This window comes from Tasmannia lanceolata, unplaced genomic scaffold, assembly GCF_043159265.1.
Source record: "Tasmannia lanceolata isolate RefF3 unplaced genomic scaffold, GAP_Taslan_0.1 ptg000008l, whole genome shotgun sequence".
NCBI lineage: Eukaryota > Viridiplantae > Streptophyta > Magnoliopsida > Canellales > Winteraceae > Tasmannia > Tasmannia lanceolata.
In genome coordinates, this window is record NW_027518685.1 from 62,942,463 (window position 1) to 62,959,304 (window position 16,842).

Genomic DNA, 16,842 nt, shown 5'->3' on the forward strand with positions numbered 1-16,842 from the left:
GGTGTCTTGTTTCTTGTGTGATGGTTTCTTTAGTGTGTATTTGTGCTTATTCTAGCACTTCCTGAATTTTTTATCTTGAATGTCTATTATTTGCATATGTTCCCAATTCCCATACGTTTCCATGAAATTATAGGATTTTCACCAAAATTTTCATTACAAACTGACATGTTTCCATTTCCATCATGACTGAAACACATATAGAAGTCAAAACCTGAAACCTTGATTGTATGGCGTTGATTTCCATTAGCACATCTACCAAGAAAATATAAACTCTAATTGTTAAGGCAATAAAGGAAAGATTGGAGCCCAGTATTTAAAAAGCTAACTCAATTTCTCGACGGCATATGTTTACTTGTTTTTTTTTTAATGGTAAGGATCAATTCATTGAAAAATCGAAGACCGAGGAGGACCAGAAAGGATACGGAGGGAAGGGCAAATAGAGCCGAAAAAATATAGAAAAAATAAAGGCAAAAAACACTAGCAGCTATGGAGGGAGAAAATCAAAAAGCTCCACTCTCTCCCTATGTACCTCATCTCTAGCAAGTTTGTCCGCCTCTCCATTTGTTGTCCACCTGATATGATTGAAAGATATCGAAGAGGATCCAATCATGTCCTGAATCTCATCAAATAGAGCTGCAAATCTCCAAGGGACCGAATGAGAGTCTCTTAGCCACCTTATGACATTGAGAGAGTCCCCTTCTACCATCACCTTATTCATGTTTACACTTCGCAAAAAATAAACTCCTTGGTGGATGGCTCGAACTTCCGCCTCGTTTGAGTCTGGCACCCCTATTGGCCCACTGAAAGCCAAAATGACCTCCCCCTTCTCATTTCTTAATAGCCCTCCAATACCTGCAGGACCTGGATTCCCCGGACTGGAGCCATCAAAATTCAATTTGAGGGTCCCTTGAGGCGGAGGGGACCATGCTTGAACCACTTTAGGATTATCGGTAGATGCGGAACAAATCTCTCTCCACCCATGCCACAAATCGTATGCCGATACAAATCTAAAAGATTCAAACGTTTTGACACTTGAGATGTATAATGCAATCACCTTATTGAAAAGGTACCGGGCTCCTTAGAGTAACCCTTGAATATTCTTGTTGCGTTCCTTCCACAGGACCCAGATAGTAGCTAAAAAGGAGACATGTCAAAGAATTTTTCCTTTACGCTTCCATGGTGTCATATTCCAACATTCAAATAGCTCCATAACTGAAGCCGGGAACACTCAAGTAATCCCAAATCGACTCAGTACTCTACACCATACCTATGTTGCAAGGTTGCAATGAATTAGGAGATGATCTACAGTTTCCCCTGCCTCTATACAAAGAGCACAATAATCAATGAACCACATATTCCTCTGTCTAAAGAAGTCAATGGTCTGAATTCTCCCAAGAATCGTCGTCCATCCAAATAGACAGACCCACAGCGGAGCTGGAATGTCCCATACTTTGGCCACTTTAGAGTTACAAGGCAAGGTAGGAGATGGTGATAAAAAGATTTTACCGAGAAATCCCCATCACAGTTCCAAACCCAAATTCTTTTATCTTCCCCATCTAACTTGATGAAATAACTTTCCAAAGTCTAAAGAAATCTTCTTACTTCTTCCAATTCCCTATCAAAAATGTTTCTTCTAAAGGCTGGGAACCATACCACTCTAGAGTTTATCCTACTAAAACAGTCTTTAACCATAACTTCCTTGTCCAATGCTAACAGGAACAACTAAGGAAACAAATCTTTCAATGGATCATCTGTGCACCACTTGTCCCACCAAAATCTAACTCTATCCCCGGAATAAACTCTGATTTTAACACCCTCTACAAACTTTGCTTTAAAACACATTACATCCCTCCAAATAGTTCTCCATGGTTTTCTAAATTTATCTTCCGTATCCCAATGACCATAACAAGACCCGTATTTTCTCGCGATAACTTTCGCCCACAGGTTATGGCCCTCCTCTCCATATCTCCATAGCCACTTTCCTGGGGGCGCTTGGTTTGTCTCCTTAATGTGCCTAATACCAAGCGCCCCCCCTCTCCCGGCTTAAAGGGTTTGCATACTTCCTCCCAACTTACCAAAGGGATTCATTTTTTATCGTTTGCCCCTCCCGATGGGAACGGCCTTTGAATCTTTTCGATTCTTAAAATGATGCTCATTTGAAGACCAAAAACTGATAAATTGGGATGTTCGCCAACACCGCCTTAATAAAGGTAAGTCTACCCCCCCTTGACACCAAATTCCTCTTCCACATTTCAAGCCTCTTCCCCACTCTGTCAACAATAGGTTCCCAGCTTTCCTTCTTTGGTTTGCCTATCCCCGGGGAAGCCCAAGATAAGTAGAAGGCAAAGAATCCACTGAGCACCCCATTTACTTGTTATAGTTTTTAGATTCATCGTTACCATAAACTTCTATGTTATGTTAGTCCCAGTACTATATCCCTGACATATAGAGAAAACAAATAGAATTATGAACAACATGCATGAATGAAATAACGATTAATAATTTAAACTTCTTTGTGGAAATATGTTGAGTAATTTGAGTTACTAATAACTTCTACCAAAAGGCCAGTTCCCACGATCCTAATAGTTCTATCAAGGTTCAACGCGGTGCAAGAGCGACATAAACAGTAGTAGTTTCTACTGATTAACTAGGGAACAAGAAAGGCATTCTTAAATTTGTGGCAAGGCAGATCATTACAATTTACTAATTTAGTATCAACTTTATTGCCTTAAATCAGTGCCATTAAATACCTTGAAATTTAGTGTTAGTGTAATTAGAGACGCACACGTAACTCATGACACAATATCAGTAACATTTAAATATGTGAAAGAGAAGAGAACAATAAATCGTTACCAGCAACTTGAATCAGCCCATTCATCTCAAATTCCTTGATACTAAACATCTTTGTTAACTCTGATTCTCTCACCAGAAAATCTTTCTCTATTTCAGAACATTTTACAATTTCTGATTCTATCTCTCTTGTCCTCTGGATGTTTGCCTCAATTTCTTCATTGACCTGGCACAAGAATAAAAAATACGCAATAAATTTTCCAAGGATACAACATAAATAGGAAAATAACAATTTGTCCACTCAAACTAACCATCTAAACAATGGATATTTCGGAATTTCTCTAATATTTGGAGTAAGGACCACAATATAAAGAGGTGAATCAGCATATAGGACAAAAAAGAGAGGCGACTGAGAAAGATGCAAAGAAAAAAAAATGCACTACGGAGAGAGAGTGCTCCATTAGTGCTCAATCAGCAACAATAGCTGATTTGTGGTCAGAGACATGATCATATCTACTGATGCGGAACAAATTAATCAGAAAAGTCCTCCCTTTAGCAGCAATGGTGTTTTTCAATTCAACCCATCGTGTAGCATTATATTGGTCTCAGTTCAATAACATTAGAAAGGAGGATGGGAAAATGGTCCAAGTGGAAGGTTAAAAACTCAGTTCTAGAAATAGAACGGGAGGAATCGTGAAACATTAAACCAGCATCCTGCCTCTGTAAATACATGGAACACTTGATAAGTAGCATAACATCTGCCGTCACCATTGACATTCACATTTTCCTAAGCCTCTAAAGATCACCAACCCCACAATTGGACCCAATCATCTTTGATCACACAGAGGTGACTCCAATAGTAAGAGGCATGAAGACAAAGACCTCACTCACCAGTCAGAATCCAGCCTAACCACCCTTTTTGAAAGCCATAGGACCAAGTCTTACAATATGTATGCAATAGGTAAATTCAAGCACCGTGTCCTCGAAGCTATAGAGTTCAAGAACATGTGAATAGTATTTAGCTGGTGAATTTTATAAGCAGCAGATAAAATGGGCATGTCATGGATGATTATATGCACAAACCACATTTCTTAAACCATTATTCATCCAGATGCATACTATAAAATTCCTATTTTCCTAAGAGTACCAACCTCAACCAACTGGACCGTTGAAAGAAAATAGCATTTCGAGGACTTGGGCCCAAGAACTAGCTTTTTCATGCTTACCAAAGTAAGGTTGATTAGTTCTCCATATATACTTCCCTATCATCCCTCACCAGATCTCTATGCTCCCAAATATCCATGTTGGAAATGCCTCAGGTTCCAACATTACACTAATTAGGATGCAAAGAATGGGAATTCATTATGAGAACAGTGTGCTAACCTTCTGAAAGTAACACTGTTACAAACAAAGGCTTAAGAAATCAATGGACTTCTTCAAACAAGAAGATATGACAAAAGAAAACAAGTTCTTTTTCTGGAGAAGTCATGACATGCAACTTTTGTAAGATAAAAGAGTAACCAAGAAAAACATCAAGAGTGTAAGTGTCACTACGTTTATCTAAGCATAAAGTGATTATGTATATAGAGCGATCATGGATAAAACAACGAAATCTAAAACATATTATTGACCAAAAGCATGTGAGGCAGAGATTCCCATCCCAAAATAGGAGTGGTCCAACAATTAATAAGGTAATTCATTGTCACAACAGTTTATGCCCACACTCCTAGAAGCAACCCAAATTTCATTAGGGTTTACTACACAAAGAGACAACCACCATTCCCCAATGCTAGTTTCCTCTAAACCCTTCCACCACCAAACCCTAAAGAGGGTTCAAGGGCTTACCAATAACAAATAGATAGAAATTCAAAAAGGAAGTCTATATCCTGTAATAGATAAAAGGGAAAAATACACTTAGATCCCCTGTGGTTTCTGACACATTCGACTTAACCCCTAATGTTTAAAAAGTTACAAGTAGACCCCTTGTGGTTTCAATTTGTACAGATTGAAGGGTTAGGATGATCCGATGGTGGAGCTGATTTTTTGGGCACACCCTATCTATGTCAGGGCCCATTCAACATTAGGGATTAAGTTGAATGTGTCAGAAACCACATGGGGTCTAAGTGTATTTTTCCCTAGATAAAAATCAACAAGATACTCCCATCACCGCACATTACCTACAATTAAATTTTCACCTTGCAAGGTAAATAATGTGGCCTAGAAGGTAGGGAGTGTTTCTGTATGCATTGAGGAGATAGACGATTAAATTTGGATTTGGGGCTTTACCTGATCTACCATGTCCTTAAAACCAGAAATTTGACAGAGAATGGCTCCCGAATCCTCCATGCTTTAGGGGTCTCCTCCTCCCTCTGCAATCACAATCGATTTGGGGAAAAATTGAATGAGTGAGAATATAATATATATAAAGACACAACTTTCAAACTATGTTTCGCGGGGAGATTGAGAGACGAAACGGGAAGGCGAAGGAGATGAATCTACGCTGGGGCCCACACAGAAATGTACGGTTCGACGCGCACTGGCCAAAATAAAAGGTCTAGCGGGGCCTACATGTAGCCTTAAAATGGGAGTTTTGGATAATCTTAACTGTTCAATTTGTGGCCTCATTTGGCGACTTAGTAATAAAACCACCACAGGACCCACGTGCCAAATTTGCGCCGCAAAAGAGGTAGAGCATGTAGGAGAGAGCCCGCATTGCCATATTGGATCTCAAAGAGCCCAAAGAAAAAAACTCTCCAGCCCAAAGAATCCCTGAGGCTCTATTTGGTTGCAGATAGTTACCTTGTAGATTAGTTGTATAAGTAGTCAAGGAGGAGACAAACATTTTTAATGTTTGATCTACCTAGGATTTACCTGGTATGATAGTGATAACTGATAAGTAGTGTTTGGTTGCCAATCTATTAAAAGTAATGGGGGGTGTCATTACCAATATATAGAAAGAGAAGAGAGAGAAAAAACATATTCTACTTGAGGAATTTTTACTTTTTTGAGGAGGATGGCATGGAAGGTCTAAGTAGGGAACATGGGTGCCACATCCCCAAACAAGCATTAATTAGTTTTGAACCTTGTCTAGTAATTTCTAGGGACTCTGCTTGCCTGATTGCCTCCTCACCCAACATCGCTTAGACTAACAGCACCCTATTCATCGGAATGTCAATGTAACTGTGTGGAAATATTATTACTAATAAATGACATTGTATGATGTAATGGTTAATAATTTAGACGACTGATTATATTATAATTCACATTCGTGCAAAATATTCACGAGGACTACCTCTCTGCAGCTTACTCCTGTTTCCCCACCCATTTCTTCCGACGAATTCATTTAAATGATATTATATTGTAGAGATCATAAGATATTGATTAATGTCATGGGTCCAGGAGATATTACTCGCTTCTCAATACTGTTTCTTGCGTGCTCGATCTATGATTTGGTATCGCAGAAGGCGCTGCGATACCATGAGGGAAAGAAACTCCTACAAAAGAACAAATTCAACAAATTCCCTCCTTTGCTTGTTGCATGGGAATAGGCTAAAGAGCGAATGCAACCACAAAAAAACATAATGCGGAGCTTCAACAGAAGCTATCTACAAGTTCAATGCGCTAGTGGAATCAATATGTACGCCACTGGAACTATAAGTGTACACTGCTGGTATTTCGTACGCCACAGGAAACGCCGTCTGAAACGTCACCGTGAACTACACCGTTATCCAATTTACCCAGTTACTGAGGCAAATTAGTACTAAGTGTACACTGCTGATATTTCGTACTCCACAGGAAACGCCATCGAAAATGTCACCGTGAATGCCACCATTATCGAATTTACCCAGCTAATGAGGCAAATAAGTACTAAGTGTACTCTGCTGGTATTTCATACGCCACAGGAAATACGTCGGAAACGTCACCGTGAACGCCACCATTGTCGAATTTACCCAGTTAATGAGGCAAATAAGTACTAAGTGTACTCTGCTGGTATTTCGTACACCACAGGAAACGCTGTCGGAAATGCCACCGTTATCGAATTTACCCAGTTAATGAGGCAGCTATACACTGTTGGTATTTCGTATGCCACAGGAAACACCATTGGAAACGTCACCGTGAATGCCACCGTTATCGAATTTACCCAATTAATGAGGCAGTTATACACTGCTGGTATTTCGTACGCCACAGGAAACGCCATCGAAAACATCACCGTGAACGCCACCATTAACGAATTTACCCAGTTAATGAGGCAGCTATACACTGCTAGTATTTCGTACGCCACAGGAAACACCATCAGAAACGTCATCGTGAACGCCACCGTTAACGAACTTACCCAGTTAATGAGGCAAATAAGTACTAACACTGCTGGTATTTCGTATGCCACAAGAAACGCCGTCGGAAATGTCATCGTGAACGACACCGGTATCCAATTTACCCAGTTAATGAGGCAACTATAAACTGCTGGTATTTTGTACGCCACAGGAAACGCCATCGGAAACGTCACCGGGAATGCCACTGTTATCGAATTTACCCAGTTAATAACGCAAATAATCAGTATGCATACCTCTCAAAATTATGGGGAATGCACACCTCTCAAAATGATGAGGAATGCAGTTCTCCCCCTAAATTGAGCAGGTGGAAATCAATTGCCACATTAGTAGAAAGAAGCCATTGTATATTAAACTAACAACAGAGATATTGGTTGAAACAGTTAACTACTAACAGAGGTCGCAACATACCATTACTGGTCAAGAGCGTACAGTTCCCGGTACAGATGAATCAAATTATAAACTACTTTTAAAAAATACATTAAAAGGAGCATTAGTTCATAACAAAGTTCATCAATTTAACATCCACCCAAAATCAAATCTGATTCTGCCGCAGCGAAACCTTCTTCTGTTTACAACGAAACCTTCCTTGTGTTGGTTGTAGTTGCTTAGAAATTGTCCTTTCTAATGAGCTCATACCAATAGTGTCTTCTGAGGTAAGGTATATCTTGCTGGTAGGAAAGAAATATATTATAAGATAGATGATATAATAAATATAAGCTCCTACAGCAGAGAAGGAAAATTATGGACAATAATTTTACCTGCCCGAAGTCCATACCCTTGAAAATTGAGAGACGGTCAATGTATCGCATCACGAAAATACCGCAGTTGGTTCTACATCGATTGTTATACATAAACTAAGCATCGTATGCTTTCTATACATACACACATTTATTCAACAATGAAAGAGTTTTGTAAACTTACTTATTATGTTGCTACGGACAATCGGATACCTCTTTGGTAGGCCAATGATCAACTTCATGGCCACCCAAAATCATAAACTGTCTTACAATATCCAACTGCGGACATAACATAATAAAATAAAATTACTTTACAACATATATATATAATTGTAGGCTATGACAGATACTTACAGTTCTGCGAACCGGTTCTTCTTCCGCCCACTTTCTGTCTTTGTTATACAATAAGTTGTATATAATGAACATCTTTCCATCGACATCGACAAACAAAAGTATCTAATGTTCTGAATGCAGAATTTGGATGAAAATTCTGCGAGAGCCAGTCGTATTTCTTCCAGCGGGACAAACGACTGCAGATACAAAGATAAGTCGGTGGGTGTATTCGTCACGGCAAGCACGTGAGCTTTCTTCTTACCCGCTTTGGTTGGGTGCGTCGGGACATCTGGGACATCCGAGTTAAGCAATTGTTGCATAGTCATACAATAGAACGTGCACCCTTCCTTCCTTTTGAGCCCCCAGTCTGCGTTTCACTTTCTCAACATATAAATCGAATGCCTAAGACAAGCAAACATATCACACCACTTATACAAACGATTAGATCACTAAACAGAGGTCAGTAGTGTAGTCTCATTAACACTGGTAGGAACAAGACTTGTAGTCACATCGTTGATAACCTCCTCCCCGAATATGATGACAGTGCTAAAGTCGTGCTTCTTGTCCCCCACATGTTTTCTCTGAAACTCTTCAATGACCTTCTCTTTGTCAGGCTCTAACATTTGAGGAAGTGGAGGGGGGGGGGTTTCCACCGATGGGGCATGAACAGTTTATGTGCTTTGTTTGTCAGTCACGTCCTTGCCCTTGCCATCTTCCGACGAGGTTGGAGGCTTCACTATTAGATTCTCATTCTGCTTCTTTAGCCCTTTTCCCCTCTCCGCAGGGCCAACAGTTGTGCCTTGTTTGCTCGCTGCGTCCGACTCCTCCGCATCTTCGGACAATGTTGGAAGCTTCGCCACATTACTTGTTTTCTGCTTCTTGGCCACTTTATCCTTTTCCCGAGGGCCAACAGATGTACTTCCTTGGGATTCTTGTTTTTTTCTCAACCACATCCTTGTCCTTCCCAGCTTCCGACAAGGTTGGAAGCTTGGCCACCTGACTTGATCTCTGCTTCTTCACCCCTTTGTCCTTTCCCTGGGGGGCAACCGCTTTGCTTTCTCGGGGTTCTTCAGTTTCCGACAGTGATCGTTTATTATTAAGGGTTTGTTTCCTTTCATTAATAGCACCCTTGAATACGTATGGCCAACAACTATCTATGGAGCCACGTCCACATCCTCACCCTTCCCGACCTTAACTTTCTTCTTCTTATCCCCCACAGGTAAATCTTTTGCCTTCTCATCTTTCTTCTACCCTTTCTTCTTCTCCTCCTCCTCTATCAAGTGGCCTGAAGAATTCTTCCCACGTAATTTTAGATTTAACGCTGATATCTCACCGCAGAACCGTTTGTTTTTGGCCCGCAAGTCATCTACCACCTTAAGGTCAGCCTCCAACTTCCTCAACTCAGCTTCTTTTCTTTTCAATTCCTCGTCCTTCTCATTAAGACGTGCTTCCTTTGTACTTAGTTCTCTGTCTTTCAAAGTCAAAGCAAGTTTCCTGTTTTGAAAATCAACTTCCTTACAAGCTACCTCATGTGCAGCTTCAAGGGGGACAGCTGGGCTACCCTGAGAAACAAAGCATAGCACAAAAGTCATTACATGTAAAAGAATGCGAAAGCAACTAGTATTGAGAACAACTACTATACCTCATTAGTGGGTTCCTGGTGTTCAAAACCCTGGTTTTCATCTGCCTCCGCATCCTCCTGCACACACAATGCCTTCACGGATTTATTTGACGGAACATATGGAGCTAGCTTTGCCTTTCCATACTACTAAGTTACAGCTTTACCTGTGCGGATCTTGTACGTATCCCTGAACCTCCATCTGCACCAGGAAGCCCTATCTCTTCTGCTGCTGCCTAATTACAGAACATGTTCACCTCCATAAAAAACAGTTTAATGTTAAACATTATGCGCTAATCTGTATCACTCACTGTGGGTTGGATGGTTAACAACTCCTCATTTGACAGTTGTAGATCAACAATGATCTGTAAAATTTCGAACGACTCAAATACATGTCAAAGCTCCATAAAAAACTATGTATCCACAAGTTAACACTGCATCAAACAATGATATTTTCTTACCTAGTGACCCTCTTCAAATTTAAAATATTTTTTTTACAGTTCTCGGTCCGTGGACTTCCGGCTTTGTATCCTTCCCATCTAAAATACCGTGGCACGGCATTCGCATTGGAGGGACATACAAACCTGGTGTACTCATAAAACCAGACCTGCGATTTCACAAGCAAGAAGATTATACACTTAATCAAATCTAAAAAATTGATCATTGAATAATCTAATTAAATACTTCGCACTGTGGAATAAGTATGCGATCCTAACCTGGTACGCAACTACCCCACCGTGAAAATATGTAGTCTTGTGTGCCACCTTCATCTTTCCCTTGTTCTCCACTAATATATCATACACTTTATTTCCTTACAAATATTTACAGATCTCACCAACATCATCAAGATAATCACAAAATAGAGACTCGACTTTGTGCTTCGATGTAACGAATAAGAAAGTTGAAAACAAAAGTAAAATAAGTAGCCGTTGTAGATACCCCCATTTTACTACACTTTAAGTAACAAAAGGTTTGTTTGGTCTGTGTCAGTCATCTGCATTAGGTTAGGCATTCTTGCATTTTAGGTTGAATTTCACTTCATTTTAGGTGTTTTGAAGTTGATTCGCAATCATGAAGGTCTATAGGGGGTTCCATTAGTCTCTGGAAGATGAGAATTCAAGTTTCAAATCAAGTAGGAAAAACTACTATTTTTAGGTTTCTCAGGGTTTCCCTCATTTTTGCCTATTTTTGCATCTCGGGGGTAATTTGGTCATTTCCAATGTGTTTCATTTGATCTCTAGAGTGTGTTTAAGGAGTCACGAGTCATTTCATGAATTTTGGAAAACCTGCTAAATTTGGAATTTCTCAGGAGTCTCGCTTGATTTGAAAATTTTGTGTGTCGAGGGCATTTTGGGCATTATCAGAGGATTCTAAGTGATCATGTTTGATATCACCCACCAAAAGAAGCAAACTTAAAAACTTTCTATTTTTTAGGTTTGACCATGAAGACTTTCTATTTTTAACTTTCTCCTTTGGGGGCAATCCAATTTAAGGTCATTTTAGTCGCCTTTGGGTGCGTAATGGTCGAATAGGGGTATTTTGGTCCGAAAAATTATTTTTTCTATGTTCGACCATATGTCGATGGTGCACCATAAATGTCATATGGTTGGGTTCATCAATAACAAATTTAAATTTAAAGGATTTTATTGAATTTTCATTAAAAAAAACCCAAAATACATGTTATAAGGCCCATTGAGCTAAAGCCCACAAGGTGGGGGTCCATGTGAACCCACCCATGTAGGTCGGACACATAAGTGGGCTCCCCACATGAGAAGGCCACATGCAAAAATGTCCAACATAGGATGAGGGGGTTCGTGACATCATATTTGTTTTGAAAAAATAATAAAGAAATGAAGAGCTATAATTAGAAAGAGCTTGTATGATTAGGTTACTAAAATAGTCATAACTTTTTACTTTTTCGTCCAACAAATTTATAGTTATACTTGTTTCGAACGTCTCAAAAAGATCTACAAATTTCTAGTTCATGACTTTTCCTGAATCGGTCTCTAAATAGTTCAAAAATTGGCTCAAACTTAGGACAGCCCGTTTTGAAAGAAAATCATTCATAAAAGTTAGTTTCCTATGTGAGAAGTAGGGATGCAAGTTTGCCCCCGTCAGCCCTGACCCCCCTGAGCCCGAACAGGGTCAGGACTGGATTTTCCAACCCTAAGGGTGGTCAGGGTTCATTTTTTAGACCCTGACTCAGGTCGGGTCGGATTCTGAGTTAATGCCTCGGGTACACTGACCCGGCCCGACCCTAAGTTTTCTATTATAGAATTGAATGATCTGTGCATGTTTCTTTTGCTAATGTTTTCTATTATCTTGGACTGATGTTTCTTTAGATTATTATTATTAATTGTCTCTGTTGCCCGTCATGTTGTTGAATTCATATTGTCTTATTTTGTTCCCTTTCTCTGTTTATGGATCATTTTGTTCTATATGATAAGTGGTTGCTTTATTTTTGGCACTCTTAACAGGTATTTGCACTAGGGTCAATTAGGGCCGGCCCTGCCCAATCAGGCCCAATCAGGGCGGGCCAGCGCTAGCACTGAGCCCTGTAGGACGGGCAATGGGTTGAGGTTTTTCGGCCCCGACTCAGGGTCAGGGCGGCTCAGGGCTGAGATAATGGGATCCAGGGTTGGGCTAGGGTTTTGAAAAACCCGACCCAACCCGACCTTGTTGCAGTCTTAGTGAGAAGACTTCTAGATTGATCTTGAAGGATCTCGATTGTGTGATTTAGCATTGCTTAGCTTGCAAGAAACAAGGTTTAGAAATAAGTTCAATATGAAAATCAAAGAATGAAAAAGTCAAAGCACAAATTAAAAACTAACTAAAGGTAGGAGTCCTCACATTGGAAACTTCCAAATCTAATCTAACCCTAACTTTTTCTATAAAAACAAAGCAAGCACAACATTTGGCCTTTCTCTAGAAAATTCATCTCTTTCTTTATTCCTCCTTGGAATTCATTCATCTCTTTTGTTGCTTTGGTGTTCATCTCTTCCACTTGGTTCTTCACAAAGTGCTTTCACATATTCAATACATTCAACATATTAGAGGCTAGTTTATAATTCTTTGGGATTTCTTTTGCTATTAAAAGGGTAAGTCAAAGTGTATATCCAAGGATTACTTACCCTAGAGACAAGGTGAGCTAGCAAGGTTGGTCTTCCAAAACCCACTTTCATGTAGTTTAAACTAGAAGCATGCTATGATTGAATTTGTGATTTTCTTTGAAAAGCTATAAATATGAAATTGTTTGTATATGAAATTTTGAGGAGATGAGATCAGGTTTAGGTTCTTTCTTAATCTAAAATTTTTCTTGGAAAATCTATTTTTTAATATTAAAATCCAATTTTTGAAATTAAGAGGGTTAAATTCACTTTATAAAGCAACTTTAATAAACCTTTGAAATTTCTTGAATTTTTCAATCTTTGAGCCTTTTGTGTATTAAAAATCATAGAAATATGGAATTTTCAGAAATTTTGACTCTGTTTTGACCGCGATTTGATCTTTTGAACTTTACCCTTAAAGGGGTAAAATTCTCAAGATCGAATTTAAAAAGATGTCAAAACAGATTGAAAATCAATGAAAATTTAAAAATAATAGACTTTTAAGGTTTTGAAACAGTACAAATATTTTGAAGAATTTTGGATTTAATTTAATGGGTTTAAAAAACTATTTAATCCTAAGGGTATTTTTGGAAAAAAACTAATTTTCAAAAGATATATAGAGTTTTCAGAGATTAAATTAGGAGGAAAAGTAATTAAGACTTGATCTAATCTCCTGTGAAGTTTTTAAGATTTTTGGTTGCTGTTAGATACTTGTTTATGATTTTTTATGCCAAATCAAGCATACTATATTAAATCAGAAAAAATAGTAAATTGCAATGAAAAACTTTGAAAATATTGTATTGAGATGTACTGCTATAAATACATGTGTTCAAAAAGTTTAGATTTATTTGGATTAGATTTACTATGTGTTTCTTTGTAAACTCATAATCTGGATAGATACTTTTAAAATCGACAATTGATAGTAAATCATCTTTAAAATTTATGAAACTTTTATAGTAATCTTCTTTGGTCTAGAGGAACCTACTGTAAAATTTCCATCTTGTTTCAATGAGATTTACTATGTATTTATTTGAAAATTCATAATCTGGACATATAGTTTTAAAATCAAAGATTGATAGTAAATCATATTTACAATTCATGAAAATTGTACAGAAACCTTCTCTGGTCAAGATCAAGTTACGGTAAAAATTTGAACTTATTTATATTAGATTTGCTATGAGTTACTGTGTAAATCAATATTCTGAACAGAACTCTTCAACATTGTCAAACTGATATCAAAACATATTTATAATCTATAAAAAATTTATAGTAGTCTTCTCTGGTTAGGAGAAAGCTACGGTAAAAATTTCAGCTTAATCCGAATAGACTTGCTATAGGTTGATGTGTAAATCTATAATCTGAACTGAAAATTTTGAAATCCTTAATAAAATCGAAATAAATTCAAATTGTTATAAAATTTTTCAAAGAATTCTAATACCATATTATGTATTCAATATTTAAACTATTGAAACGGAAACCTTAGGAATCATTGATTTCCTTTGTAAATTTGCAATGGTATGATAGTTTAATCGTCAAGATTGTGTTCATAATCGTATCTTAATTGCAATCAATCCTTAATAATTTGAGCATTTAAATTATAGTATGTTATTGGCTCCGAGTTCTACTCTCTACGAAAATCCTGAGAAATATGCCAGGCAATAACATACTATAACTTACGTGTTAAATTATGCAAGGGTGTAAAGCACGATTCCCTTCCATGAATGCAACTCGAGACTGAAACTTGCCAATAATAGAGCCATTGGTATTCCTCAGATGTTAGGAATCGAAAGTCCTTGAAAAAATTAAAAATCATTAACTTAATAAATTAAGATCATTTGATCCATGCTTTTGGAATTGCTGGATAACGATATCACTTCGTAGGAACCTTCAGAACCAATTAGGAACACTTACGTTACGTTGTGTACTAGGTTTTAGGGTGTCCTAGAGTTAGAGAGTTCAGCATCATCACGACCGATTACTATTATTAGCAATTGAGTCATAGATTTAATTACACTAATTACCCCTTTTTCCCATAGGACAAGTCTAGTTACCTAGGATGTAGGTTCACTTGCATTAGTCTAAGGGATGTCTTACACTTAGATAGGACCATGTAGCATCTTAGATAGAGTCCTAGGATAATAAAATCTACTCAACTTGAGCTAAATAATCTTTCTTAAACTGTTGAAACAATCCTTCCAGTCTAGATTGGTGTCCTAGATGTCTTAGGCATGTAGCTTAGTTCAGGCACCGAACTACGATCGACTCTGATTCCAGTGAGGCTTGGATATGTAGGCAGCTTTGGATGCTTTGAATGTCATATCGAGCACGAGTCGGCCCACCACAAATGGTGGGGTTTTGTATATTAGTTTTTTTATAAATTCTTAACTAAATATATAGGATTTTCCTCAAATTAGAATTTTAGAAGAATATTCACTTAGATTGAATCCAAACAAATTAAGAAAATCAAGATACACATTAGGGAATACATTGAAATTAGATTTTAGGATGCATGTCACATAGTTCGCACATTAATAAAGAGTTAAATGAGCAATTTAAGAGAAATTCAAGAGAGTTAACTTTTGGAATTGAAGACCGGATTATCGGGCAAGAATGATGCTTGTGGTGGTAACTCCCCATACCTTCTATTCTCGTAATCAGGTAACGAATCTAGATTTCTGGTCATTTATGGGTCCTAATCTATCATCTAGGTGGCAACTCTGTCATTCTCTTTTGCGTGGAGTTCGGATTGCTTTAGTGATCCCAAGTTCACGGAAAAGATGGATTAAATTAATAATAAATGGCACACGCCAACCGCGTGGGTACGAGAGACCAAGAGAGAGGGAGGCGGGTCCCACAGCTGTACACTCTCATCCACTTTGAGAGGATCAGCTACATATTGTTTCAGCCTATCAAATATTACCTCACAATCAATGGAACTATATCAGGCAAATGACTGCCTGAATGGGGTAGTTTCAGACTTACCCAATTTAATTGGCTCCCCCTCTATGGGAATAGCACCAACATCAAGGGCAGTAAATGGTACCGACTGCCCACCAAGTTTAAAGAACTTGCCCCCTGTCTCCTAAGTAGGAATAACTCTTCCGGCACGGTTTATAGGCATGTTCGCACTAATGTGGAGAATGGAGTCCTCCCCAACAATGCCAGATGTTCCTTATTTAAGACTAATTGTTTGTAGTAGTTTTTAAATTTGGTGGCACTACACCTCGAATCATAAGAAACCTGCAAACAAGACGATGTAATTAAGTTCTTCAACTACAATCAAAATCACACCTAACTTAACGACCCAACCCATCTAAACGAATGGTAGATTTACTCTTCCACGCTGGCGGGTCAGTGAGGAACAATTAAATTTTGTGTGGGAAGGAAACAGAATGTACCACAAATTCCCGGTGGCGTACAATATATCTTTTATATAGGTACGCCACCGGAAACGTTACCGGAAATTAATATACCACCATCGCTATTTATTAATGCCACAGAAGAATTACATAACGTCAACGACAAACGAGTACGCCTCCGGAACCGCCAGCACTATCTAATTTACCCAGTTAACGAGGGAAGGTCGAATCGATAGTGCTACCAGAAACGTCACTAGGAACCCCAACACTATCGAATTTACCCAGTAATTAGGAAAGGTCGAATAGATAGAGTTAACGGAAACGCCAGCGCTCTCGAATGAACCCTATTATTGCAGAAGGGTCGAATCAATAGCGCTGCAGGAAACGCTACCAGAAAAGCTAGCGCTATCGGATGTACCCTGTTATTGAGCAAGGCTGAATCGGTAGCGCTACTTGAAACGCTGAACGAACCATGTTACTGCAGAAGGGTCGAATCAATAGCACTGCAAGAAACGCCACCGGAAAGGCCAGCACTATCGGATGTACCATGTTACTGAGCAAGGTCGA

The 16,842-nt window shown here is 38.6% G+C and overlaps 1 protein-coding gene across 4 annotated transcripts in view; it reads right to left on the reverse strand.

Annotated features, from left to right (window-relative positions):
* Positions 1–5,345, reverse strand: part of LOC143885442 (uncharacterized) — a 42,120-nt gene extending 36,775 nt beyond the window's left edge. For 3 of the 4 annotated variants that reach the window (XM_077389624.1, XM_077389623.1, XM_077389619.1), the window contains exons 1-2: positions 3,942–4,622; positions 2,854–3,016 (exon numbers count right to left, since the gene is read on the reverse strand). In XM_077389624.1, coding sequence (XP_077245739.1) covers positions 2,854–3,016; positions 3,942–4,010 — 232 coding nt within the window. In that variant the 5' untranslated portion in view covers positions 4,011–4,622. Of the gene's footprint in view, positions 1–2,853; positions 3,017–3,941; positions 4,623–5,076 lie in introns of those variants that run through there. The other variant, XM_077389620.1, reaches the window with a different exon arrangement.
* Positions 5,346–16,842: the final 11,497 nt, after the last annotated feature.